The sequence below is a fragment of the Serinus canaria genome, chromosome 28, assembly GCF_022539315.1.
Source record: "Serinus canaria isolate serCan28SL12 chromosome 28, serCan2020, whole genome shotgun sequence".
Taxonomy (NCBI): Eukaryota; Metazoa; Chordata; class Aves; order Passeriformes; family Fringillidae; genus Serinus; species Serinus canaria.
The window spans coordinates 4,511,755-4,538,354 of NC_066341.1; the positions used below are offsets into that span (position 1 = coordinate 4,511,755).

The 26,600-nt window shown below is 51.1% G+C and overlaps 1 protein-coding gene across 2 annotated transcripts; it reads left to right on the forward strand.

Moving 5' to 3' along the window:
* The first annotated feature begins 1,948 nt into the window (after window positions 1–1,948).
* On the forward strand, window positions 1,949–26,383 carry FZR1 (fizzy and cell division cycle 20 related 1). 2 transcript variants are annotated; one of them, XM_009096834.4, is made up of 14 exons: window positions 1,949–2,115; window positions 13,927–14,067; window positions 14,437–14,562; window positions 14,788–14,851; window positions 15,584–15,711; window positions 16,126–16,208; window positions 16,600–16,783; window positions 16,970–17,035; window positions 17,423–17,525; window positions 18,728–18,912; window positions 20,295–20,528; window positions 21,117–21,221; window positions 22,346–22,438; window positions 23,406–26,383. In XM_009096834.4, exons 2-14 carry the CDS (start codon window positions 13,999–14,001, stop codon window positions 23,445–23,447), a joined length of 1,482 nt encoding a protein of 493 aa, XP_009095082.1. In that variant the 5' UTR covers window positions 1,949–2,115; window positions 13,927–13,998; the 3' UTR covers window positions 23,448–26,383. The 2 variants fall into 2 exon arrangements, with proteins under 2 accessions (XP_009095082.1, XP_050842022.1); XM_050986065.1 differs by lacking the exons at window positions 1,949–2,115; window positions 13,927–14,067; window positions 14,437–14,562; window positions 14,788–14,851; window positions 15,584–15,711 and adding an exon at window positions 15,789–15,947.
* The last annotated feature ends 217 nt before the right edge of the window (window positions 26,384–26,600 follow it).

Genomic DNA, 26,600 nt, shown 5'->3' on the forward strand with positions numbered 1-26,600 from the left:
ATACTGTAGGCAGTTCAGGAAGTTTGAAGTTTCTCCACCTCAGCCAGTGAAGAAAAGGAGAGGGTGATGTAGCCATGAAAATTAGGATAAAAAGGAGGCTGCATCCCCCAACAATTTGAGAGGCCCCATGGCCTCTCCCTTTGTTAATGAATAAAGTTGCAGCACTCTGTCTCCTTTTTGGACATAAACCTCTGGTATCTTGATTTTTTCTGTACACCTTAGTATGCTTAGGACTGGATGGTACCCCAAAAGTGGTGCCTACTCTCACAAAGTCTGGGATTCTGGACGTGCCGTGACAGGGCAGATCCCTCAGGAGACAATGGAGAATGTGGGGATACCTGAAGGGAAGTTGCTGGTTCCTCACGGCCTGAGCCCAGGATCTGTTAGAGGGAATAATCTTCAGTTCTGGAGGCACTTTGGGCACCACAAGATCAGAAGGATCCAAAGCTGGTGGAGAGTGCCCAAAGGAGGGACACAGAGCTGGGGAAGGGCTGAAGAGCAGCTGAGGGCACTTGGCTCCTTCAGCTGGAGCACAGGAGACTGAGGGGAGGCTCCTCGGGGGCTGCAGCTCCTCCCCAGGGGAGGCACAGGGACAGGGGCTGAGCTCTGGGCCAGGGACAGGAGGCCAGGAAGGGCTGGAGCTGGGCCAGGGCTTGGCATGGAGCTCAGGGCAAGGTTCTTCCCCCTGCGGGTGCTGGGCACTGCCCAGGCTCCCCAGGGAATGGTCCCAGCCCCAAGGCTGCCAGAGCTCCAGGAGCATTTGGACAGCGCTCTCAGGGCTGCTCAGGTTGTTGGGATGGCTGTGTAGAGACACAGGCTGCACTGATGATCCCTGTGAGCCCCTCCTTGCTCAGGATATTCCAGGAGTCTGTGAATGATTCTGTTCCTTCTCAGGACTGCAGTTATCAGCTGTTGCTTGTTGAAAATAATATACAAAGGAACCTTAAAGAGAGGCTTGATTACTATGGGAAGCTGAGCTGCATGATTGATAACCCAGGAGTCCAAGGCTGATATCAGGGATTGCATGCAGCTCACTGCATTGCTGCAGTAGGGCCAGAATGGGTGGCTGTGCGGGGCAGGATAACAGTGAGATGGTCACTGGGGTCACCAGAGCATGGACAGTCTGGGTGGAGGCACCCGTCTGCCCTGCAACAAGCACCCCGGGCCCCCGGCAGGAACTGGGGGGTGCCAGCAGCGCTGATAAGGGAATGGGGCCAAGAGTCCTCCTGCAGCACCTGCCCCAGGCTCCTCCCAGGCCATGTGGGGCTGAGCAGCAGCCTCTGCCCTAGTGCCCTCACAACAGGGGGGTGGACACAAAACTGGTTTCCTCCCACTCACCCCGCAACTCTCTGGGAAGAGCAATGGGGATCGGAGACACTCTGCGGGGTCATGGGGGTCCTACACTGAGTCACAGACAATCTCTGGGGGGGGCACAGGAATCTCACATGCTCTGGATGGGCCAGGAACAACCCCCAGAACCCAAGAGGCTCCTCAAGGACCTGAGGAGCCCCCTTCAGGGACCAAGGAACTCCTTCAGGGACCACGGAACTTCCACTAAGGAGGCCCCCCCCAAAGACCCAAGCACCCCCTTAAGGACTCAAGGAGACCCTCAGGGACTTGGTAAGTCCCTTCCCGGGCTCAAGATGCCCTCCTAAGAGCCCCTCAAGGACCAAGATAAGTCCTCTAAGGACCCAAGAGCACACACATCCCCCGGCGGCCGAAAGAACCCTCTGAGGACCCTAAGGGCCTCCTTAAGGACTCAAAGGGCCGCTCAGAGACGCAGCAGCCCGCACCCGGCGCCCACCCGGGAGGGACACACAGACACCTGGGCCGGCCATGACGTCATGTCCTTTCTGTGACGTCAGCGGGGGCCATTGCCATGGCCATTCCTGTGTGTGTGTGTGTGTGTGTGTGTGTGTGTGTGTGTGTGTGTGTGTGTGTGTGTGTGTGTGTGTGTGTGTGTGTGTGTTCGAAGCGGTGGGCGGGGCGTGCTCCCGTCCTGCCCCGCGCGGGGGCGGGGGCGGCCGCCATGTTGTGGAGCGGCGGGGCCGGCGGGTGCTGACGGAGGAGGCGGAGCTGGGCCGGGCCGGGCCGGTGGCGCCGGCACCGGAGCAGGTACGGCCGGGGCAGCGCCCGGGGCACGGTGCGGAGCACGACACGGCGTGGCGAGGCTGGGGGCCTACGGCAGACTTGGGCGCCGCGCTTTCCCCCGGGGGCACGGGCCTGTGGGCCGGGCCGGGCTGGGCTGGGCTGTGCGGAGGGGCCGGGCCGGAAGGGGCTGGGGGTGCCTTGCCTCCTTTAGTCCCTTTCTCCTTCTCTCTCTCCCTCGGCAGCCGGTCACCGAGCAGCCCACCTTCTCTCTCCCCGCCTGTTGAGGCCGGGAATGGGCCCAGTCTGTGCCGGTTCCTGCGGGCCCAGGCGGGCTATGCCCCATCACGGCGGGGCCGGTGAGCCCCAACGCTCCGGTGTGTTTGGTAACGGGCATCCCGCACCTACAGCCGGGGCCGGGGCTGTGCAAAGCACCTGGAAGCTCGCGGTGTAAGCCCTTCGCTCGGTCCGTGTGCCCTCGCCCGCTAGGGAAAGACGGAAAAAAACGGAGCCTGGATTAACTCTGGGTTCTTGATCAAGTTGATAACACAAACGGTAACAGAGATTTCAGTGTTGTGGATCTGCCAAGCAGCCGAAACTTTGGCCGGCAGTCTCTTGTTTATGTGCAGCACGGGTGGATGTGCCCCTGCCCACCCGATGGCTCTGGGGTCTGACGGAGGTCGTTATCGCTGCGTGTTTCATCAGGCTGTTTGTAACCTGTTGTTGACATTTTGCACGTGGGATTTGTATGCAGGATCAGCCTGAGCAGAACCTTCTCACCACTTCCAGGTGGTGAGAAGGTTCTCCTGGGACAGGGAGGTTTGTCAGGTCACATTGGTGTCACCTCAGGAAGGTGTTGTTGGATTCATGGCATGGAGGATTGTTTTCTCTTGATTTGTAGCTCTCTTGAAGAGTTTGTGCCCATTTTCTTGTGAGGTCCTGATTCTTCCTGCATGTATTTAATGAGAACACCCCAGTATTTTGTGCTGAAGGCTCTTCAGAGAGCAGTTGTTCTGTGAGCAACAAAACCTCGTTGTGGACTTCTAGAACCTGAAGGAGCCAACAAAAAAGATGGAGAAACTCTCTACAAGAGCCTGGAGGGACAGGAGAAGAGGGAATGGCTTCCCACTTACAGAAGGCAGGGCTAGATGGGATATTGGGAATTGTTCCCTGGGAGGGTGGGAAGGCCCTGGCACAGGGTGCCCAGAGCAGCTGGGGCTGCCCCTGGATCCCTGGCAGTGCCCAAGGCTGGGCTGGACATTGGGGCTTGGAGTGTCCTGGGATAATGGAAGGTGTCCCTGCCATGGCAGGGGGTGGGAAGAGATGAGCTTTAAGGTACCTTCAAGCCCAAACTATTGTGTGATTCTATAATCTTGTATTAGTCTGATTTTATTTTTTTAAATTATTATAATAATACAGAAGCAGAGTTTTCTGGTGCTGTTGAATTCTATGGGGTTTTTTTGTAGTTTGTCCAGGGGCACCATTGCATCTTCAGTACCTTAGGTGTTATGATAAAGCAGGGTTTTGGATGCCTGACCTTTCAGTAAAGCTCTGAGGACAGGGCTGCTGGTGAATTTTTAATCTTTGCTTATAGTGCACTTACTTCTTTACTGGAAGCCTTACCAGAGTGTGTATCTATAAAACTGCTGCTTTCAGCTGTCTTTACCCACTTGGAAGTACAAGATAATTGGACAACTGTCTTCTGTGGATTTTTTGAAGGGAAACTGAATGTTATTAAAGTCAGTAGCCATATGAAAAATGTGCTTAGACAGAGAATAGAAACTCCTAAACAGAAGCAAACAAAAAGCCCTGAAGGTTCTGTAAGTTGTTGTAAAATGCAGACTCTGTAGCCTTCTCCTTTCTTCTGCTTGTAAGTCAGTCCTCTTTGAGTCTGGAGTGACCAGCATGTAAAAACTTATTAAAAAACTTCTAAGGTCCCTGTATCCCTAAGATCCAAGTACTTCACTCTGTCCATCCCCACTTCCTTTTGATCAGGCCCCCCCCCCCCCCCCCCCCCGCCCCGGTTCAGTCCTGTGCCCAGTGTTGTTTAACTCGTCCATCAGTGGTTGGATGAAGGGGTTGGTGCCTCCTGAGCTGCTGACAAAGCAAGAGCAGTGGCCAATCCCCCCCAGAGCTGTGCAGCCCTGCAGAAGGGCCTGGACAGGCTGGAGAGGTGGGCAGGAAGGAACTGTTAGAACTTCAACAAGGGCAAGTGCAGGATCCTCCACCTGGGGAGGAGTAACCCCAGTCCAGGCTGGGGGCTGACCTGCTGGAGAGCAGCTGCAGAGAGCTCTGGGTGTCCTGGTGAGCAACAGACTGTTCCTGAGCAGCTGTGTGTCCTGGGGCCAAGGGGCCAGTGAGATCCTGCTGTGCATTGGGAAGAGCATTGCCAGCAGGCTGAGGGAGGTGACCCTCCCCCTCTGCTTGACCCTGGTGAGACAAATCTGGAGTGCTGTGTCCAGTTCTGGCAGGAGGGACGTGGAGTTCCTGGAGTGGGTCCAGTGAATGCTGCAGAGATGCTGAAGGGACTGGAACATCTCTCTCTTCAGGAAAGGCTCAGTGAGCTGTGCCTGTTCAGCCTTGAGAGGAGACACAGCTGAGAGGGGACCTCAGCCCTCATCTTCTCTCTCAGTGTCTGCAGGGAGGGCTCACAGTAGAGACCAGGCTCTGTTCTGTGAGGCCCAGCAATGGGACAAGAGGAAGAGGCAAGAACTGATACCCAGGGAGTTCCCTGTGCAGTGACTGAGCATTGGAACAGGCTGCCCAGGAAAGGTGTGCAGTCTCCCTCACTGAAGAAGTGTCTGGACACAATCCTGTGTCCTGTGTCCAGGGATGACTCTGTTTAAGCAGGGAGGTGGGACCAGATGATCACTTTGTTCCTTCCAACCTGTCCCACCCTGTGATTCCCTGTAACACTGGGATATGCAGGGCAGTGGTGGAGTCCCCATCCCTGCAGGGATTCAACAGACATGTGGATCTGGCACCTGAGGCATGGTTAGTGGTAGCCTTGACAGTGCTGAGGGAATAGTTGAACTTAGCCTTGACAGTGCTGAGGGAATAATTGAACTCTGGTCCTAGAGGGCTTTTCCAAGCTAAATGATTTTTTTAATCTACACAGAATAATTATATAAGTCAATGTCTTCTAAGTGATTACGAAAATAGGTGTCATTATATGCGGGTTGAAAGCAGAACCTTTGTTTCTCTTGTCTATTCAGTGACTTGTACAAAATGTGTTTGTGTGGGGAAAACTGCCTCCAGGTGAGGGTGGAAACAGAAGTGCTGTGGATGTAACTGGTCCTTTCTGGAGGCCAACGACTATCCAGAGCTTAGCTCCTGTAGCCAAGGGGAGTTCTGGGGGCCATGCAGTGTGGAGGGAACTATGGGGTTTGATTGGGCCCTGCCTCGTCAGATGCACATGTTTGGCACTGGTTATGTCCTGGACTGAGATGAAATCTCAAAGCAGAACATTGTAAGATTTGTGCATGTCCTTTTCTTGCCAAGAAGTACCTTGGGGAAATCATACCCAGCCCCTTCCCCAATGCAGGAATTAGCGTCTAGCCCCTGCCGAAGGGATGGGGTTCTGGGCTGTGCTGCCTGAGCACATGGGTACCAGTGGGAGCCTCTTCCATTGGCAAATGGGAGCAGCAGAACTTGCTCAGCACTTGGTGTTTCTCAGGCAAGACCTGCTGGAGCTGAACCTGCTCTTCACCTCAGTCCCCCCAAGCCAGGTAACAGCCAGCACAGCCCAGGGCTGCAGGAGCTGCTTCACCAGGTGCCTTGGCCAATTAATGCAATTCTGAAACAGGAGTGTTCCTGCTGCTACCTCTTGTTTGTTTTGCTTTTGTAGCAGATAAACCTCTTTAAGGAGACTTCCTGTTAGTTAAGGGCCTTTTGGCCCATGGGCAAGAGGTACCATCACAGTGACCCCGTGTGTTGTGCTTTGTTTCCCAGTGCAAGGCTTCCTGCGCTGCTGAGGGCTTCGTGCTGTATTTTGTATTCCTTGGGAACAAGTGTGTCCCTCTTATTTACAAAGCATCATGGTGAAAAGGTGAAATAATCACCACCTGCAAGCAATAAAAAAAGGGCTTAATAGTGGTGATTTTCTGAGGAATCCCCCGCTGAGTGCGTGGTTGTCATGTCTGCTTGGGTAAGCTCTGCACTGCCAAGAGACAATGGTACGCTGTAGTGGGATGTGTATTGAATGAAAACGTCATTTATGAAGGTAAAATAACAACCCTAGAATTCTCCTGACTTATTAAAAACTAGCTGAGGCACACTTGGAACCCCTCAGCAAGGGGCCGGGCTGCTGTTTGGCTGCATCGGTTGGGTGGCTGCTGGTTCTGATTGCTGTAGTTGCCATCACTTGTATTTAAGTTTTAGTTGAAAGGCTGAAAATAGCCTGCTCTTTGGAGCACAGACTTGACTATCATCTTCCCTTTTTTTTCCTTTAGTTGTGGAGAAAAAAAGGGATTTAGGAAAAACATCTATGCTGAAAGCAGTGGTCATACCTGAGCATCATCTGTGTGAGAGGCAGCAAGAGTCATGTTCCTGGTGGGCTTTCTGGAGTGTCCTCTTCGAGGAGCACTTGCATTTAAGAGCAACTTTTGTGTATACAAAAACCCTGGTGAAAACCTTTTGGGCTTGTAATGGTGTACTGACAAGATTTATTAAAGATTATGAAGAAATTGCTCCTTGTGAGGGTGGGCAGGCCCTGTCACAGGGTGCCCACAGCAACTGTGGCTGCCCCTGGATCCCTGGGAGTGTCCAAGGTCAGGTTGGCTGGGACTTGGGGCTTGGAGATTGGAGCAGCCTGGGATAGTGGAAGGTGTCCCTGCTCATGGCAGGAAATGAAACAAGATAAGGTTTAAGGTGCCTTCAAGCCCAAACCATTCTAGGATTCTGTGATTAGTGCTGTCAGTGTTTATCTTTGGTAAAGGCCCTTCCAAAGACAGAGATTTTGCTGTTTCCTGAAGGTCTTACAACCCTGAGTTTCTGCTGGCTCGTGATAGTCTAGACCACAAGCAGAGCTCTGTGTCATGAACATTACATCCTTGGCTCCTGCAGGCTTCCTGCAGCCTTGGTCATCAGAGTGCCCTAAATTTTTGTGGTTTGGTAGTCAGAGTTTCTCTGTCATTGTGGTGGGATTGTGCATCGCTTTGGGGTGGTGGACGTGAAGCTTTACCTGAGCTTCTGAAGTTGTCATGGAAGACCGTGGGAAGTTTTGAAGCTTATCTGTGAGTTCAGGTGGAGATACAGAAGGTCAAGTGTCTGTCACCTTTGATCTGGATTGCAGGTTGGGCCCGTGCCTGTGAGGAAAGGGGGATATTTTCTGCCTGTGAGGAAGGAGTGATGTTTTCTGCTGTGGGAAGTGAAGGGAGGCGTAGATCACTGGGCATTTCACTTACATCTCCAGCTTCTGTACTCCTGTTCCAGACTGGGTGGCTGAGTGCAGGCAGGAGATGCAGTCAGTGTTTTGGCTCAGCCCTTGAACCACTGTGCCTTCAAATGAAATGGAGTTCAGTTTGTGCATATTGCTGGTCACTAAGAGTTGGCACTTGTGGGACAGGGGCATTGTAAGGCTGATGGCAGGGCGTGCATAAAGGCGTTTCTGAGTGCCCAGGGCTGGAGGTGCTCAGCAAGATCCTTTGGAAAGGCAGAAAAACATGGAATTTTGCAGGACCTTCAGTGAAGAGCAGTCACCTACATCTTCTGCTCTGAAGAATACTGCTGTGGTGTGATGGCTCTTGCCATAGTCCAGCATCTTGGATTTTGGTGGAGTATTGCATCTTCAGGAGTGTGAGGACTAATGGTGAAGATCCCATCTGACGCCATAACACTGGAGTAATTTTTACTTGTCATTAGTGTGATCTCTGTTGTACAATGCTGTGAATGTGCTTCTCTGATGAGGGCAAGGCAGCAAAAGTTGTAGTTTGTTTTGAAATAAAGCTTTAGCTGCTCCCATTGTATAGAGGTAAATGGCTGATTTTATAAATGCTTTTCACACTGTACCTTAGTAAATTGCTGGGTAACAAATATAACCTTGTAACTTTGAAAAGGTAAATATTGGTAAAACACACAGCTTTAACTTTTTGTGCAATTGCTGATTTGAAAGGAGGCCAGTTCCTGAAAAGCTTTGCTTGGTTGGTGTAGTGTTCCTGTGGGTTAAATGTGGACAAGCTCTGCTTGAGCTTGGCCAAGCACAGAGGATCTTGCTCGTTCCCAGTGGCTGTCCTGTGAAGCTTTGGCATTCTGAATGCATTCCTAATAGTCTTGACTATTAAACAGCTAAAAATTATGGCCTGGCTTTTTTTGTTGGTGGTATTTTTTTCCTCTTTTCCCTTACAGCTTGTTCAAGAGCCTGTAAAGGAATCTATAATTGGTAATAGTGTGCAGTACTCCAGGTTGAGGAGGAGGAGATGCTTACTAAACCAGCCAAAAACATCAACCCTTTGGGGCCAAGTTAGGTTTTTTGTGTGACATGGTCAGTACCTGGAGCTGGCATGAGGAGGGGTAGGACACTGCAGCTGCCAGGGATAGAGGAACTGCCACTTCTGCTGCCAGCTGAGGGCTTTGCCTTATTGATTTGCAAGTATTGTGATCGGGTTTAGGCAAATGAAAAGAAGATGAAAACTTTTGATTTGGTGAAGCAGGACATCTAGGTTTGATTTTAAGCCCTGCTGGTCATGACTTGGAGGGCTAAGTACTTGTGTAGCTTTCTCCTTAGCAAATTATGGGGCTATTCCAGAGAGCTTGGAAACATCCAGTACCTGAGTAGTGACATGTTTTTACCTTAAAGCCTCTGCCATTTAATGCAAGCCCAAAGAGCAGGCAGCATCTCTGGGTGTGGGTAGGTGCCTGCTGACTAGAAATTTAGGGTCTGTTTAGGACTTACTAGTAAGAAAAGCTCCAGGCAACCTTTTTCAGACTTGAGATGCTTCAAAATATAGCATCAACATAACATTGACGGTATTTAAGTTACCAAGGCATCCTTTACCCCCCCTTTGGCCCTGTGTAAATTAGGAAATATATTCAGCTTTACATCTACATTTACATTTACATGCTGTCTTTAGTATTCCAAGTCTCTCACTTTCATCAGCACCTCTTGTGTTAAATACTTACCCACCCAAATACCTTCCAGAAGAGAAGATACATGAACAATTTCTGGAGTAAAAAAGGGTCAGGAATTATCCAGCTCTTGAACTGCTTGAGCAGAGCATGTCTGAATTGACAGAAACAACCTGCATCTCTTACACCTCCTTCAGTGTGTGCTGGAGAATTCAAACAGGTACAGCCTGCCTCAAACCACAGAAATAATTTTGCAAAATTACTGCCCTTGTTTCCTTGACAGGCCTGGTGTTCTGCATGCTGGCTTATTAAAAACACATCCATACCAAGAAAAAAACACGTTTGTGTTTGAATGCATGAAGGTGGTTGAGTCAATAAAAAGAACAAAAGGCACTTGTTCAGCACCATAACTCTGCCTGTAAGTATTGTTCTGAAGGTAATGAGCTGTGAGAGAATCCAGCCAAGAGACAGGACAGAAGGTGCATGAAAAACAAAGTCAGAATACAAATTCTTCTCACGGAATCCAAACCCTTCCACCAAATCCCACCTTTCTTCTCCAAGCATAAACTGCATAATTAGTGACAAAATAGGGTCTGAAGAATATGTAACACATGTAGCTTATCACGATCTTTTATTTCTTCAACTTGAAGGGAACTTCAAACCCACATATCACAGAATCATTCAGTCTGGAAAAGCTCTCTAACATCAACTCAAACCATCCCCCCAGCACTGCCAAGGCCACCCCTAAGCCATGTCCCCAAGTTCCGCATCCACACACCTGGTAAGTCCCTGCAGGGATGGGGATTCCACCACTGCCCTGGGCAGCCTGTGCCAGTGTTGGATCATGTTTTCCATGAAGAAATTCCTCCTGATGTCCCACCTAAACCTCCCCTAGCACAGCTTGAGGCTGTTTCCTCCTGTCCTGTCCCTTGTTCCCTGGGAGCAGAGCCTGACCCCCACCCAGCTGCGCTCTCCTGTCAGGGAGTTGTGGAAAGCAAGAATGTCTCCCCTGAATCTCTTTTACCTCCAGGCTGAGCTTCCCTTCAACTGTTCATGGTGCTCCAGCCCCTTCCCCAGCTCCATTCTTCTCCAGACATGTTCCAGCCCTCTTGTGAGAGGCTCAGAACTGCTGCCAGGATTCGAGGTGGGGCCTCAGCAGTGCCCAGCAGATGGGCATGGTCAGTGTCCTGGTACTGCTGGCCACACTGTGGCTCATACAAGCCATGTACCATTGGCTGCCTTGCCCACCCGGGCACACACCAGTTCATGTTCAGCAGCTGTCATCAGCACCCCCAAGTCCTTCTGGCAAAGCCTTTTGTACTTGCTTTGGGGGAAATGGACTCACTTCCACTCACTTCCCATGGACAAATTTAGAGACAGCAAGAGCATACCACAAACCAGAGGTGCTGCTTGCTCCCTGAGCTTGTGAGTGGCACAGGTTTTAGGGTAAAAACATGTCACTATTCAGGTGCTGAACATTCACTGCTGTGTTCTGCCTTTGCAGTCTCTCTGTTGAACAATCTGTGCTGTGTTTCTGAGTGAAAGTTGTAGGTGAAATTTGGACAGATGGGAACTGAAAAGCTTGATAGTCAAATGTGTTTCAGATGTAGAATTTAAAATGTCTCTTTGCTGTGTAACTGGATCTGGATCTCACAAATACCTTGCTGAGCCATTTTGGGAGGACACTTAAAATGTGTGGTGTTCCCTGGCTGATCACGCTCCTCGTGTGGGTTCTGCAGGCTGTGCTCTCTTACTCATGGTGTTAAAACAACACCACCCCAAAAAAAGAAAAGGGGGGAGGGGGCATTTGTTGAACTGTCTCATTTGAGACACACATTTGGTAGCTTGTAGGTCGGTGAGGGTGGTGGTAAGTAAACTTCAAAATGAGGGAGAGTGTTTGATATGGCATGCACTAATTTTTATTCTCTAAATCTGCTTTATTAATAGCATCACAGACTTTTCTAACTTTTCACTGCAATTATGTCATCTCTGATTCTGCTTCATTTGGTGGAAGCTGATTTCTCTTAAATTTGGGAGCTTTCTCCAGTTTTGACGCTGAAAGAACATATGGGAGTAATGTGTTAAATTAAAAAAGAGAAAAGCTTGGGGGAGGAGGTGGTAGAGGTAAGCAGGTGTGATCGGAACCAGCTTGGCACTGTCTATTTCAGGGATGCTCCTGTAAAAGTGTTGGCATGCTTAATGTTAAGGAAGAAAAGCATTTCAGCATTTGTAAGAAGTCCAAGTTTTGATACTGAAAAATGGCATAGCTCAAAGAACCACGGGATCTCCTGAGCTGGAAGGGACCCACAGGTATCCTTGTTCCCAGCCCCTGTCCCTGCACAGCCACCCCAACACCCTCACCCTGAGCAGCCCTGAGAGTGCTGTCCAAACGCTCCTGGAGCTCTGGGACCATTCCAGAGTGGTGGAATGGAGCCACCACTCCATTGGTGTGGTGGCTCCATTGGAGCCACCAATGGAGCTTGGGGAAGCCTGGGCAGTGCCCAGGGAGCCTGGGCAGTGCCCAGCACCCGCAGGGGGAAGAACCTTGCCCTGAGCTCCATGCCAAGCCCTGGCCCAGCTCCAGCCCTTCCTGGCCTCCTGTCCCTGGCCCAGAGCTCAGCCCCTGTCCCTGTGCCTCCCCTGGGGAGGAGCTGCAGCCCCCGAGGAGCCTCCCCTCAGTCTTCTGTGCTCCAGCTGAAGGAGCCAAGTGCCCTCAGCTGCTCCTCAGCCCCTTCTCCAGCTCCGTGTCCCTCCTTTGGGCACTTTCCACCAGCTTTGGATTCTTCTGATCTTGTGGTGCCCAAAGTGCCCCCAGCACTGGAGGTGAGGCTGCCCCAGGGCAGAGCAGAGTGGGACAGTCCCTCCTTGGGCCTGGTGCCCCCCAGGACAGGGTGGCCCTTTGGGCTGCCAGGACACAGCAGTGACTCAGATCCAACTTGCCACTGACCAGGACCCCCAGGGCCCTTCCGACGGCGCTGCTCTCCAGCCTCTCATTGCCAGTCTGTCCCTGCATCCAGGGCTGCCCCATCCCTGGGCAGGATCCAACACTTGCCCTGTTAAACATCTCATGGCTGGGGATTTCCTAATTCTCGCATTTGTCAGGGTCTCTCTGTGTGGCATTTCTGCCCTTGAGAATGTCAGCAGTTCCTCCCAAGCAAACCCACTCTTGCCTTCCAGTCCTGCCCCAAGTCACCTACAAGACATTTGAGATAACTGGCCCTAAAATGGAGCCCTGTGGAACCCCAGTGGTCACCACCTTGATGTCACCCCATTTCCTGTAACTTTCTGAGGTGCGAGGCCATCAGGTCTGCAGTGTGGAGTCTGTGTGCTTTGCCCTGTTTTCAAGCTTATTTCAGTGAATTGTAAAATTTCATCACATCTTACTGAACTGCAGCATATACTTCTGGACCCCTCGTAGCTTGGTGACTTGCCCTCAGTTTTTAACTTTTAAGTCCTGGGCAGGTCTTAAGGTTCCTGGAGGCAGCCTTTTCCCAGGAGAGAGTGGGAGGCAGTGCAGGGCTGTCCCTGAGTGGGGCACTGTGCAGCGACTCCCTGGGCAGTCTCCTCCCAGCACAGCTTTGTGTGCAGTTGCCTCCGGGATTTTACCACAAGTTTGTATCTTGAGGCACCTCCATTTGTGCAGCTGGAACTCTGGCCAGGTGCCATAAATGTTTATGCAATAACAGGAGTGAAGATCCCTTTATGTTCTGCACAGCCTCCAGATGCCTGTGTGTTGTGGGAATTTGCTTATGTGTTAGCTGTACCTTTGCCTTTGGACTTGTTTATCTTGGGTTGAAAGACCAAAGTGATGTCTCCTCTGGTGTTTTTGTGCCCATGTCAGCTGTGGACAAGGCACAAGAGGTGTGTGGTGGGTAAGGCTGGACCCTGGGGGTGCTGCTCTCTGCCCTTGGGGCTTGGCAAGAGCTGTGACTGTGTATTGTCACACAAGTCATTTATTTTTTTACTGATGCACTTGTTAATTTACCAGGCAAATCTCAGCTATGAAGCAGCCGTGTCCTAAAATATATGCTTAAAATATGTGCTTAAATGATGTTAATGTTGCTTATAGACTGTATAGCTATATGAGTGAGCAAGCTTTTTGCCAGCCAGGAGGAGTATTTGGGATAGTGCAGGCATCAGACATGGAATGTTCAGTGGGACTAGTAGATGCCTTTTGTGTTCCTCCAGTGGGTGATGTTAAAAGTCTGCAGTACTTCTGACGTGGCTAAAAGCATCCCACCTTCAGCACTGCTCCTGTGCCCCTGACCTGAGCAGTGGGACAGCCTGTAGCAGGATCACAGAATCCCACAGTGTTTTGGGTTGTGGGATTAAAGCCCATCTCATTCCACCCCCTGCCATGGGCAGGGACACATTCAGTACACCAGGTTGCCCCAAACCCAGTGCAACCTGGCCTTGAACACTTTTATGAATGGGGCAGCCACACCTCTCTGTGCAACTGCTGCCAGTGCCTGGACAGGACAGGTTGCAGGTGCCTGGAATTTTCGTGCCCATGTCCTGAAGGATTGCCAAACTCCGCTGCAGGGCCCAGGGGCAGTCCCTGCTCCAGGTGGAGGGGGGACTGGCTGGAGGTGGAGGTCCTGTCAGACACAAAATACCAGCTGCTGCATTCTTCAGTGTCACACAAGATTGGCACCAATGCTCTGGATAGGAAAAGTGGTCTCAGGTTCCAAGAACAGGCTTAGGAGACTTTGGAGAGGCTGTTTCAGCAGGGAGGGGTGTAACATTTTGTTTTTCTTCTCCTGTCTGTTGCAGCACACTAGTTACTGCTTGGACTTTGCAAACATAAATTCCTGAGCCGGCTGATCTCTCCAGCCACTTCCCACCATGGATCAGGATTATGAGAGACGTCTCCTACGCCAAATCAACATACAGAATGAGAACACAATGCCTTGTGTGAGTACAGATGGGCTCAGGCTCACTGTTATGTTGTCTGTCTCACTTGTGACTGTTTTCCTTGAGCTTTTGAAAGACCTGACACCTCCTCAAAGCAAACCACAGTCTTTTCTTGGGTTGTGAGCAGGTGTGAACTCCTCATCTGTTCCACGAAAACCCAAATAGCTTCACTTTAAGAGAGCTTTTGAATATATGACCTCAGTTCAGGTTGCAAAAAGAGGTGAAGATATTTTTGTGGAGTTCACTAATACCTTTTTAATACATAATCTCAGCATCTACACGTGTAACATAAAACATTTAGGCCTAACAAACTAACCATCTCTAAGGCTTGACAAGAGTAAGTTCAGTGTCTTTTTTTCTTTAATTCAGGTAGCAGAGATGAGAAGAACCTTGACACCTTCCAATTCTCCAATGTCTTCTCCTAGTAAGCATGGTGACAGATTCATTCCCTCAAGAGCTGGGGCCAACTGGAGCATCAACTTCCACAGAATAAATGTAAGTTTTGCTCCCTTCTCCTACAGCTCAGCCTTGGAACCAAGGAAGTGATACCTGCTGTTTTGGCTGGAATGATTGCTCTGCTTACCTTCTGCACCATGCTCTTCTGCAGCCCCAGAAGAGTTCCACTGAGTGTGTGTCCTCAAACCCTATGCTCCCTGCATTTGCTATTTCACTATATACCCTGAGGTTTCTGTATGGTGATGGCATATTTCTCCATTTCAGGAAAATGAAAAATCACCAAGCCAAAACAGAAAAGCAAAGGATGCTACATCAGACACTGGCAAAGGTGAGATCATCCTTCTACTGCTTAGCAGTGCCCAGAGCTCTTATTGTAAACTGCTGGGGAAGTTAGGGCCATGCTGGCACTTTCATGCTTATGCCAAAACTCATGCTGGTGTTTTGGGAAATGCCCACATCATGAGTAAGTGCACCAGCTCACTGCTTTTGGTGGGTGTTTGGATGCAAGAGGCTGTCTCTATGCCTTGGTTTATTGTGTCATGAAATCACTTTCCTAATGGAGTGGGAGGAGGGGAAACTTGCTATTAATCTTGATTCTAAATGGGGGCCCCAGGCTTATTAAGAGACTGTGAGAGTACAAGCTGTAGAATCACAGACTGGTTTGGGTTGGAAGGCCTATCTCCTTCCACCCCCTGCCATGAGCAGGCACAACTTCCACTATCCCAGGTTGCTCCAAGCCTTGTCCAGCCTGGCCTTGAAAACTTCCAGGGATCCAGGGGCAGCCACAGTTGGTCTGGACACCCCGTGCCAGGGCCTGCCCACCCTGCCAGGGAACAATTCCTGCCCAAGATCCCATCTAGCCCTGCCCTCTGGCATTGGGAAACCTTTCCCCCTTGTCCTGTCCCTCCAGGCCCTGTTCCAAGTCCCTCTCCAGCTCTCCTGGAGCCCCTTTAGGTCCTGCAAGGGGCTCTAAGGTCTTCCTGGTCAGGCACACATGATCCTGATACTCCCTGCTGTTCCGACTCTGAGCTCTCTGCTCAGTGCCTGTTTGGGTTTACAGATGGCCTTGCCTACTCTGCCTTGCTGAAGAATGAACTCTTGGGAGCAGGGATCGAGAAGGTGCAGGACCCCCAGACAGAGGACAGGAGGCTGCAGCCATCCACCCCAGAGAAGAAATCTCTCTTCACTGTAAGTTGGTTACTTGTATTAGCACCAGTGGAGGTTGTGTGTATGGCACAGAAACAGAGTACAAGGCTCTGCCAGGTGGCTCATGCAGTGAGTTGGTGTTGGGGCTTGGCTGAGATAAGCTGTTGAGAACAAATATGGTGGCCTGCAATGGGAACCTGAGTATGCAGCAAGCAGTGTACTTCCTGTGTTTCTACTGGCAGGAAAGCTGGGTGGAGCCAGGCTTTTTGGACATTGTGGTGAGTGGCCAGTTCATGCCTTTGGATTTGGAGTGTTGCTGAGGGTTTTTGTATGGTTTTGGAGCACCTGGGAAAGGAAAAACTGGGTGTTGGAATTAGCTTGGCACCAGTGCATGTTGGGAGTGATGCCCCAGGCCTAGGGCATACCAGGGTCCTCACAAGGTGTTTCTTTATGCAGTACTCGCTCAGCACAAAACGCTCCAGCCCGGATGATGGCAATGAGGTCTCACCCTATTCCCTGTCTCCCGTCAGCAACAAAAGGTAACACTGGTCCTCTGCAAACTAAAAGAAGGAAAGGGCTGGGACAGAGAGGACAGAGGGTTCAGTGAGGTTCTCTAGGACTTCTGCCTAAAGCTCTAAAATGAATGTGAAAGTTCTAAGAATTTCTTCAGGTGCCCAACCTGTCTGTGTGCTTGACATGTGTTGGTCAGCTCTTAGTAATCAATTTACCTTTCTGCTTCTTAGCTCCTTTATAGAGGCAGAACCTAATTCCTTCCAGTCTTGCTGCTTAAAAAAGGTTGTGCAGCCTTTTTGTGTCTACATTGCTATAGAAACTTCAGAGTGCTCTATAAAGAGTGGCTGCACCCATGCCTCCCATCTGCTATGATGTGCAGATTCCTGTAGTTGTTTTTTTTATCTGTTTTGTAAACAGTCAGAAGCTGCTAAGATCACCTCGAAAACCAACTCGGAAGATCTCCAAGATTCCTTTCAAAGTGCTGGATGCCCCAGAGTTGCAGGATGACTTCTACCTGAACCTGGTGGACTGGTCCTCTCTTAACGTCCTCAGCGTTGGCCTTGGGACTTGTGTTTACCTGTGGAGTGCTTGTACGAGTCAGGTAAATGGTCATGAGTGTCTGAAGATTGAATTGCCCATTGATGTAGGGTTTTTCCAGCATTCCAGTGCTACGGAATGTGCTGTGTGAGGGCTTCAGCACTTGTCACACTATCCCAAGCACAGCTCTGGTTTGTGAGACAGCCAGTGTGACAATGCCACGTTTCTTACCCCGTTCTTCTCTCTGAAGGTAACGCGTCTGTGTGACCTCTCTGTGGAAGGAGATTCTGTGACATCCGTGGGCTGGTCAGAGCGGGTCAGTATGACACTGTCAGCAAGAACAGCTGAGACATGGGTCGCGTAGTCATTGTCATCATAGCTGTAGTTAACTCCCTGAGCTGGTTTTTCTCTGCTAAAAGAGAGGGGATGGAGAGCAGCCTCTTGTATCTTGAGGTTCTCCAGGTGTTGCTAAGAGGAGTGGGAGGGAGAAAGAGCAGTTGGTTCTTCAGCTCTTGACAATAAAATGTTACAAAAAATATATTCCAGACAGGCTGCTTGGGCCTCTCAGTAGGGAAAAACATGTCAAATGGAAGAATTCTGGATGCTTTCCATCTCGTGGGATTTATGTCAAGTCTTCTCCCTAACTTTCAGTTTTCTGACTGTGCTTCCTGGCTGTGCTGATCCTGGCTCTCTGTTTGTGCAGGGAAACTTGGTGGCCGTTGGCACTCACAAGGGCTTTGTACAGATCTGGGATGCAGCTGCAGGAAAGAAGCTCTCCATGCTGGAGGGACACACAGCCAGAGTTGGTAAGGAGTGGGGAAGCAGAGGATTCTGAGGGTCTCTCCTTCCTGATGGAACTTTGTTCGCCAGGGATCTGCTGGAAATAGAGAACTCAGAGTACCAGGATTGATATTTATCCCCTGCTGTCCTCTTGAGCAGGTTCAAAATATTATCATCTCATAACTCTGGTGTTCTGATCTGGGTGTGGTGGTGGTTGGATGTTGCAGCAGGTGTTTCCTCCTTGCTTGAGGCTTTTTGGGTTTGGTTACAACATCTCTTCACTGCTACTGGCTTCCAGTTTCAGCCCTGCTGGCAGCTTCACACTGAGATTTCCAGTTCCCTTTTTTGGAGGGCTGTTTTTTTCTACTCAGAGATGTTGTGAATCTTAGCTCTGGGGTGAGATTTGGGAAATCCATGCACATTCCAAGATGTTTCTGTGCTTTACTGCACTGTGAAGTGAGGTTGGTAATACCTGCAATCAGTCTGTTCAGGGAACCTCTATTTGTGCCCTGATCTAGGACCCCAGAGAGTGGGTGTAAGGGAGGTCTGTAAGGAATGGTTTGAGGTTTGTTAGGGTTTTTTATTTTTTTAAACCCTGACAGCTCTGATGGCTGCATTTTGCTTGCCAGCTGCTGCAGGACTGGAAGGGCTGGACTTGATAATGTGGCCAGCAGGACCAGGGCAGTGATCATCCCTGTGTGCTGAGCACTGCTGAGGTCCCACCTCGAATCCTAGAGTCAGTTTTAGATCTCTCACAACAAGAAAGACATTGAGGGGCTGGACCATATCCATAGAAGGGAATAGAGCTGGGGAAGAGGCTGAAGCACCAGAAGCAACCAAGGGAGCTGGAGGGGCTCAACATGAAAAAAAGGAGGCTCAGGGGGACCTTCTGACTCTGCACAACTGCCTGACAGGAGGGTGGAGCCAGGTGTTGCCAGGGATGAGAGGACGTGCCCTCAAGCTGTGCTAGAGGATGTTAAGATTAGATATTGAGAAAATTCCTTCACAGGAAGGGTTACAGATCATTGGAACTGGCTGCCTAGGGCAGTGGTGGGGTCACCATGTCTGCAAAGTGTTTAAAAGACATTGGGATGTGGCACTCAAGGACATGGTTTGGTGGTGAACGTGATGGTGGTGCTGAGTTGAGGGTTGGACTTGGTGACCTTAGAGGTCTTTTGCAGCCTCAGTGACTCCTAGAGCAGCCTCTGAAGCTCTGCCCCTGCTGCAGGTGCCTTGGCGTGGAATGCGGACCAGCTGTCGTCCGGGAGCCGGGACAGGATGATCCTGCAGCGCGACATCCGCACCCCGCCCCTGCAGTCTGAACGGCGGCTCCAGGGACACAGGCAGGAGGTCTGTGGGCTCAAATGGTCCACGGATCACCAGCTCCTGGCCTCTGGAGGGAACGATAATAAGGTACATTCTTTCCAGGGGGTCATGGGAAATGTCACACCTGCTTTCTTTCTAGGGAGAAGGGAAATGTTGTAAGGTTGCACCAGGGGCGGTGCAGGTTGGATGTTATTATATCGCTGGAGGGGTTCAAGGCCAGGCTGGACAGGATGTGCAACAACCTGGTCTAGTGGAAGGTGTTCCTGTTCATTACAGGGGATGGAAGTAGTTGGGCTTTAAGGTCCCCTGAAACCCAAACCGTTGTATGATTCTGTGATTAGAGAAAAATTTCTTCACTGAAAGAGTGGTTAAGCATTGGAACAGGCTGCCCAGGGCAGTAGGGGAATTGCCATTCCTGAAAGTGTTCAAAAAACAAGTGGATATGCAATATGGTTTACTGAGCGTGATGGGATTAGGTCAAAGGTTGGACTTGATCTTAAAGGTCTTTTCCAGCCTTAATGGTTCAGTGATTCTTAAGGACGTTTGGCCTCTCTGAAAAGGACTTTTGTTTTGGTTGTTGGACTATGACCAAACATAAATCATGCTAAGCTTCTACTCAGTCTTCTCTTCCTAATAAAATGAAAAAGGCAAATTTAATTCTGCTTCTGTATTTGGCTAATTAAATCTCTAGCTTGGCTCAGGGGGTTGAGTTCAACAAAGCCACTGCTAAGCTGCCCTTCCTGGCTTTGTTTGGGTAATGTATAGTCACGTTTGTTGCAGTAATGTTTGTATGCAGCAGGAAGCTGAGGTAGAGCTCTGTGAGTTCTGATACCTGTAGCGCAGGCTTGCAGCTCACTGAGCACCATATGGGAGAAGCATCTGTCTCAAAAAAGCAGGTTCCAAGCCCTTTGGAGCAGGTTGCTAGGTAGGGAATGTGCCCAGTGCCTGTGTGACAGCATGGTTGGACGGAGTTCCTCCTGCTCAGAATAACTCCTAATGAGCTGAGCAGATTTCTGGATGTCTTCTGGAATGATACAGCCAGAAAGACAAGAGCAGGGTCTGAGGCCCCCTTCAGTGATGCCGTTTCTTTAGCTTTATTCCCTTATCTTGGGGCCTGTTCCTGCCACATGGCCTGGGGCTAGGACAGCTCCTCAGCTGAGTGTGGTATGAGGGTGGTTGTGACTGCTCCATCCCTGGAAGTGTTCAAGGCCAGGTCAGATGGGGCTGAGAGCAACCTGGTCTACTAAAAGGTGTCTCTGCCCTTGGCAGGGATTTGAACTAAATGAGCTTGAACCCTACCCAAGCCATTCCATGATTCTGTGAAGTGCAGAGTAGAGCTGTGCACGTCTGAGAGAGCTATGGGAAATCAACTTGTCGCCCAACTGCCCTCATCAGTCCCATTGTGCCTTGTGGGTGTAGTGGACATATGACTGAGGCACAGGTTTGATCATGTCTCTTCTCTCTGCCAGCTCCTTGTCTGGAATCACTCCAGCCTGAGTCCTGTCCAACAATACACAGAGCACCTGGCAGCAGTCAAAGCCATCGCCTGGTCCCCACACCAGCACGGGCTGCTGGCCTCGGGAGGGGGCACAGCTGACCGCTGCATCCGCTTCTGGAACACGCTCACGGGGCAGCCCCTGCAGTGCATCGACACCGGCTCCCAGGTGTGCAACCTGGCTTGGTCCAAACACGCCAACGAGCTGGTGAGTCCTTCCCTGTGCTGGGGAACGTGGCTGAGCATGAGCCAGGTGTGCCCAGGTGGGCAAGGAGGCCAAGGGCATCCTGGCTTGTACCAGCAATGATGTGGCCAGCAGGACCAGGGCAGTGACCACCCCCCTGTTCTGGGCACTGCTGAGGCACCTAAGTGCTTGGATCAGTTTTGGGCCCCTCACAACAGGAAAGACAGTGAGGGGCTGGAGCATGTCTGGAGAAGGGAACAGAGCTGGGGAAGGGGCTGGAGCACAAGTTTGTTGAGGAGCAGCTGAGGGGCTCCAGCCTGGAAAGAAAGAGGTTCAGGAGGCACCTTCTCTTCCTCTGACAGGAGGGTGGAGCCAGGTGGAATTCAGGCTCTTCTTCCATGTAACAAGCACAAGAAGAAATGGCCTCAAGTTGCACCAGGGGAGGTTTAGATTGGATATTGGGAAAGTTTCTTCATGGTGGTCAGGCCTGGAGTGAGCCTGCCCAAAGCAGTGGTGTAGGCTGTGGACTATTGGACTTGATGATCTTGGAGGTCTTTTCCAGCCTTAACAATTGCATGATTCTGTGATGCATGTTCCCCTCTCCTCTTTCAGGTGAGCACCCATGGATACTCCCAGAACCAGATCCTCGTCTGGAAATACCCCTCGCTAACTCAAGTAGCAAAGCTCACAGGGCACTCTTATCGAGTCCTGTACCTGGTGAGTGATGGCCATGGCTCTAGCTGCTCACCTGGCTGTAGGTGTGCTCAGCTGACACCCAAAGCGGCAGTGCCAGTGGCACCATAAGTTGCCTGGGCGGGAATGTGAATGCTCCCATGAGCAGTGCAAAACTCTGTCACATTTCTTGGTCTGTAAGGGACATTTGGATTTGCTGCTATGGAAATGTGAGGCTTTGTTTATGATAGTAAAGCCTGCCAAACTCTCCTGAGGAAATATCTGAGTTTTCTTCTAAGAAAACTTTTCTGTGCCTAGAGAAGAGAAGGCTCCAGAGAGACCTTCCAGTGCCTCAGAGGCTTCAGGAGAGCTGTAGAAGGACTTTGGGAAAGGATCTGGAATAGCAGAATGGGGGGGGAATGGCTTCAGACTCCCACAGGGCAGGGTTAGATGGGATATTGGGAAGAAATTCTTCCTGTGATGGTGGGCAGGCCCTGGCACAGGGTGCCCAGAGCAGCTGTGACTGCCCCTGGATCCCTGGAAGTGTCCAAGGCCAGGCTGGACAGGGCTGGGAGCAACCTGGGATAGTGGAAGGGAGCGGAATCAGATGTGCTTTAAGTTCCCTTCCAACCCAAAGCATTCTGGGATTCTGTGATTTTATGAAACACAAGCTTCTCTCCTTGCTCACAGAAGACTTTCACACCTCCTCACTGATGAGTGCTGCCCAGGGAATGAAGCATTTGTTGCGGGTAATCCTGATCCATCTCATATCTGCTACTGTTACATGGGGGTGTCAGCAGTTAATGATGGGGCTGACAAATGCTGATAATGTTTTGGGAGGTAGATCCCAATGTAAGCAACCAATACAGCCAGAAAATCCAGTCATATCATCTTCCTGCCTTCAGGCTGATAATCCTGGGAAGAACAGCCTCAGTTACACATGGCTTGGATTTCTTAACTCAAGTATTCTTTCCACAACACTCCCCCCATGTGTGCCAGGTGCCAGGGCCCGAATTGCGCCTGAGGCTGCATGAGGCACCTGGAAGCAGAGGTAGCTGGCTTCTCAACACAAGTAGGAAGGACAGTTAAATCTCTCCTGCATTCCAACAAAGTCTTGTTTTCAGCCTCAAAAATGTGACAGGTGCTAAAGGTTGTTGTCTTGTCCTTAGGCAATGTCCCCTGATGGGGAGGCCATTGTCACAGGAGCTGGAGATGAAACCTTACGCTTCTGGAACGTCTTCAGTAAAACTCGCTCGACAAAGGTAAGGCCATGCATGGGGGCCTGGGGCTACACAGCCTGTTCCATCTGCTCTGCTGCCTCCTCCCTGATCCCTTCCTGCAGATCAAGGGCTGGGGCAGTGAAGGATACAGCTTTGCTGAGATTTAAGTAAAAGGTCGCCCTTTGTGCCCAAGGCTGATGTGACACAACATCCCTCTTCAGGCTGGTCCAGGGCTGCTGAGCAGAGCAGCTCAGCCCTCAGGTGACAGCAGGCTGGGAGAGCTGGGGGTGTCCAGCTGGAGAAGAGAAGGCTCCAGGGAGACCTTACAGCTCCTTCTAGTGCCTAAAGGGGCTCCAGGAGAGCTGGAGAGGGACTTTGGACCAGGGCCTGGAGGGACAGGAAAAGGGGAAATGGCTTCCCACTGCCAGAGGGCAGGATTAAATGGGGTAATGGGCAGGAATTGTTCCCTGGCAGGGTGGGCAGAGCAGCTGTGGCTGCCCCTGGATCCCTGGCAGTGTCCAAGGCCAGGCTGGATGGGGCTTGGAGCAACCCATGACAGAGGGTGGAAGGAGATGAACTTTAAGGCCCAAACCATTCTGTGATTCCATGATTATCCCCTGCCTCTTTACAAAACTGCTTAAAATGGGGGTTTGGATGAAAATGGGATCATTCTGCCAGTGACAACTCTGCATCACCAGAAGGAGATTGTATCTGATGGTCTGAGAGCTTTCTTGGGTGCCTGACAGAGGGATTTGAAGGAAGGGACTGGGGCTAGCTGGCATTGCTCCTTGGGGTCCCCCAGTTCTTGCCATCGATGGGGTACAGCTGCCTGCAAAGCTCTGTGAATGGCACTCTGGCCAGCTGGGCACATGGGAATATTTATGGTGTTGGACTTTGATTTGTGAGCTGGGATCATGCCGTGAGCTAGAGATACCAGATTAAAAACAAACCAACCCAGAAGCTCGTGGAGTAACAGCTATTTATCCCCTGCTTTGTCTTCCCTTGTCAGGAGTCTGTATCTGTGCTCAACCTCTTCACCAGGATACGATAAACCCCCTCCCTGTGCCCCGGGAACCTACAGCCTGACATTCCAGGATCAGACCACTCTCTCGGTGTGCATGGACCTCTGGAGCCCAGCCAAGGGGAGGGAGAGCTGTGGGACTGCAGGAGGACTCAGCTCATTAAATATGTGCTTGTGACCCACAGGGCTGGGCAGTATTTGGGATGGGTTGGGGAGGGGAGGGAACTGCCAAAGGTTATTGGATTCATCCTTCATAAAGGGAAACGGGTACAAGAGCAATGTTAACCCAGCATCCTCCAGCCGTCGGTATGGTACTGGGGAGGACTCGTGTGACATGGACCATTGAGACTGGACCGAGGCCATCCCCACTGTCATGGTGTGCCTCCTGCAAGAGAGGAGCATTCCTTGCTGCTGTGGGAAGGGGTTTGATGTGCTGCTCTGTGTCCCAGAGTGCCATCTCTGGAGGCAAGAGCCAGCCAGACTGGTCCGGTACAGCTGGTGCGAGGGGCACAGCTCCAGGCTGGGCATCTAAGGGCTTTGTTCATAGCCTGGCATCCCCATTCCAGGAAGAAACTGGAGAACTGCCTATTTTCCTTTTTTTTTCTTTATTTTTCCCCCCAGACAGGTACTGTAGTACTTGACATGATCATTCCGTAAGACAGCTTGATTTTTTTGGGCATGCTTGACAGCTGCCTCCGAACAAATACACTTTGGGGCTCTAGACTTTGGAGGAGAATTGAAAAAACTTCACCTCTAAGGCAGCAGATTCGAGAAGTTCTGCAGTTGCTGTTTCATCTTCTGGGCTGATCCTGGGAGTTACCAGAGAGCAGAAGCAAGGACTTTATAAAAAAAAAAAAACAAACAAAACAAACCCACCCAACCACCTGTGCATGTGGAGCTTCCTTTGGTGCTGCTGTGTGGGTGCCTTGCTCTGGAGTCTCCATGAAGCCAAAAGCAGATGGGATGAGTTTGAGAAAAAAAAAAAATCCTAAAGATCTGATTTTTGGGATGAGCGGGGCCTCTTCTGGCTGGAAGAGGGGTTCTTCTGAAGCAGGGCTGCAGCGTTGCTATTTTATTATCTCCAAGTCCCACACAGGGGTCCTGCTGTTGAGTTGTGGTGTGTGGTTTGGGGTTTTTTAGTTGAGTGGGATGAGAGTTCTGGCTGGTGTTGGAGCCCATGCGGTGTATCACAAATGCTCTGGGGGTGTGTGGGTGTATGTGTGTGTGTGTGGTGCGTGTGGTGCTTTTAATTTAAGAGAAGCTGTGAGGCTGCACAGCCTGTTCCATCTGACTTGTGCCTGCCCTGCCCAGGCCCTGCCTGCCTCCTGCCCTCTCCCAGCGTTGCTTCCTGTTCCATGTGGAATTCCCTGGCTGTGTATATAGACTTGTCTTTCCCTGTAGATTGCATAGGTAATGCTTTCCCTTTCTTTTTTTCCTTTGTTGTTTTATCTGCTCTCCCTTCTTTCCCTAAAACCAGGTGGTAGGAATATGATTGCCTGTCCCCAGTACCGCCAGTATCCTTAGGGTGAGCCAAGGTGTGAGAAGGCCAGTACAGCCTGAACCATGTGCCACCATGTGCCTGGATCAGGCTGGTAGTGCCATGCCTGTGTCACACACCCAGGTGAGGAGAGGAGCTGGTGCTGGGAGCCCCCTGGCAGCTCCAAGTCTCCCAGGCCCACAGGCCACTTGGTCATCTCACAGTCTCACTTGCCACCAGAATGGAATTTCCATGGAGTTTCTGAAACACTGAGTGCAGCTGCTTTAGTGTAGCTCTGGCCATGGGATGTGAGGCATGGTGTGAAGTCACCCCCGGGCCCATCTTGTGTTGGTTGTTCCACTTCTGGGCACTGTTCCACATCACCACGGGTTGGGAGCACCCCAAAGCACCCAGAAGGTGTTAAATTAAGTTGGATCATTCAGTTGGGGAATGGGTTTGAAGTAAAGGGTCATCTGCAGGAAGAGGTGGTCTGTTGTGGGTGTCATCACCTGGGGATAGGGACATTCAGGGGGGCTGGGGAGGCTGGTGGCTGTGCTGTGGATTTTCCTGTTGTGGATTGCCTCCTGCCAAATAGCACTGTGCAGACCTTCAGGACACTGCTTTCTCCTCTGGGAGGGTGGAGGTGCTTGTGCTGGGGGTGCACAGGAGATCTCAGCCCATTCTGGAGTAGGAGGGAGCACGACACCCAGCTGGAGTGTATGGTGAGTGTGGTGATGTTTGGGTTCCCCAGTGCCCTGGGACTTCACAGGAGTGAAATTGCCTCTCCCCCTGTGATGGGGGAACTTCCTGAAGGAGTCCCAGAAGATGCTGAGGGGAGTGGCTGTGGGGTGAGCAGTGCCAGGTGGGCACTGCAGCCACTGCCCGGTGCTCCCAGCTGCAGAGCAGGGGTAGCTCCTGCTCTGTCCCCTACCATTGTCCCTTCCTGCTAAGGACTTTCCCAAACTACATCTTGTGTCTACATCTCACTTTTCTGTCTGCCTTGGGAGAAGGTTGGCTCTTACTGCACATGGCAGGGAGGTTGGTGATTGCCAGGCCAGGGTTAGTGATTGCTAGGCCAGGGCTGTTCTGTGGCCACACATGTTGGTGACAGAGCATGGCAGGAACAGGCTGCTCACCCTGACCTTGGTGTCAGCCTGGTACCACCACCCTCTCTGCCCTGCTGCCAGCAGCCAGGCAGGGGCTCCCAGTTGTATCTGTGTGGAGGTGGGTGTGTGCAAGTGTTTCACGGTGTTACTGTCACTGTCACCAGCTTGTCAAGAGAGAAGAGTGCAGAACTGAGGTGATGTGTCAGTGTGTGTGACCCGTGGGCACTGGCTCGGGCACAGGGTCCTCCCAGAGCTGAGTGACAAAGTCTGTGGCATCGTTGTATCCCAGGTGTCAAGTGATGGAAAACAAACATTGAGCACGCTGTAACTTTTTCATGTAAAGCAATTGAACTGGCATTAAACAGGTTATGAATTTACTGGGATTGGTCTCCATGGCTCCACTTTGCTTCTCCACAGTGAAGGGTGCAGCAAGTCCCCAGAGTCCCCACCCCACCTCTGTAGGTACCTGCTTTCTTGGCACAGATCTCACCTGTGGTTTATTGGTCCCAGCTTCCCGCTCCTGTTTGCTTTCCTGCTGCTGGGAAAAGGCACAGCCTCCCTCCCTGCCCTTCCCTGTGCCCCTTGGCATGGCAGGAAGGA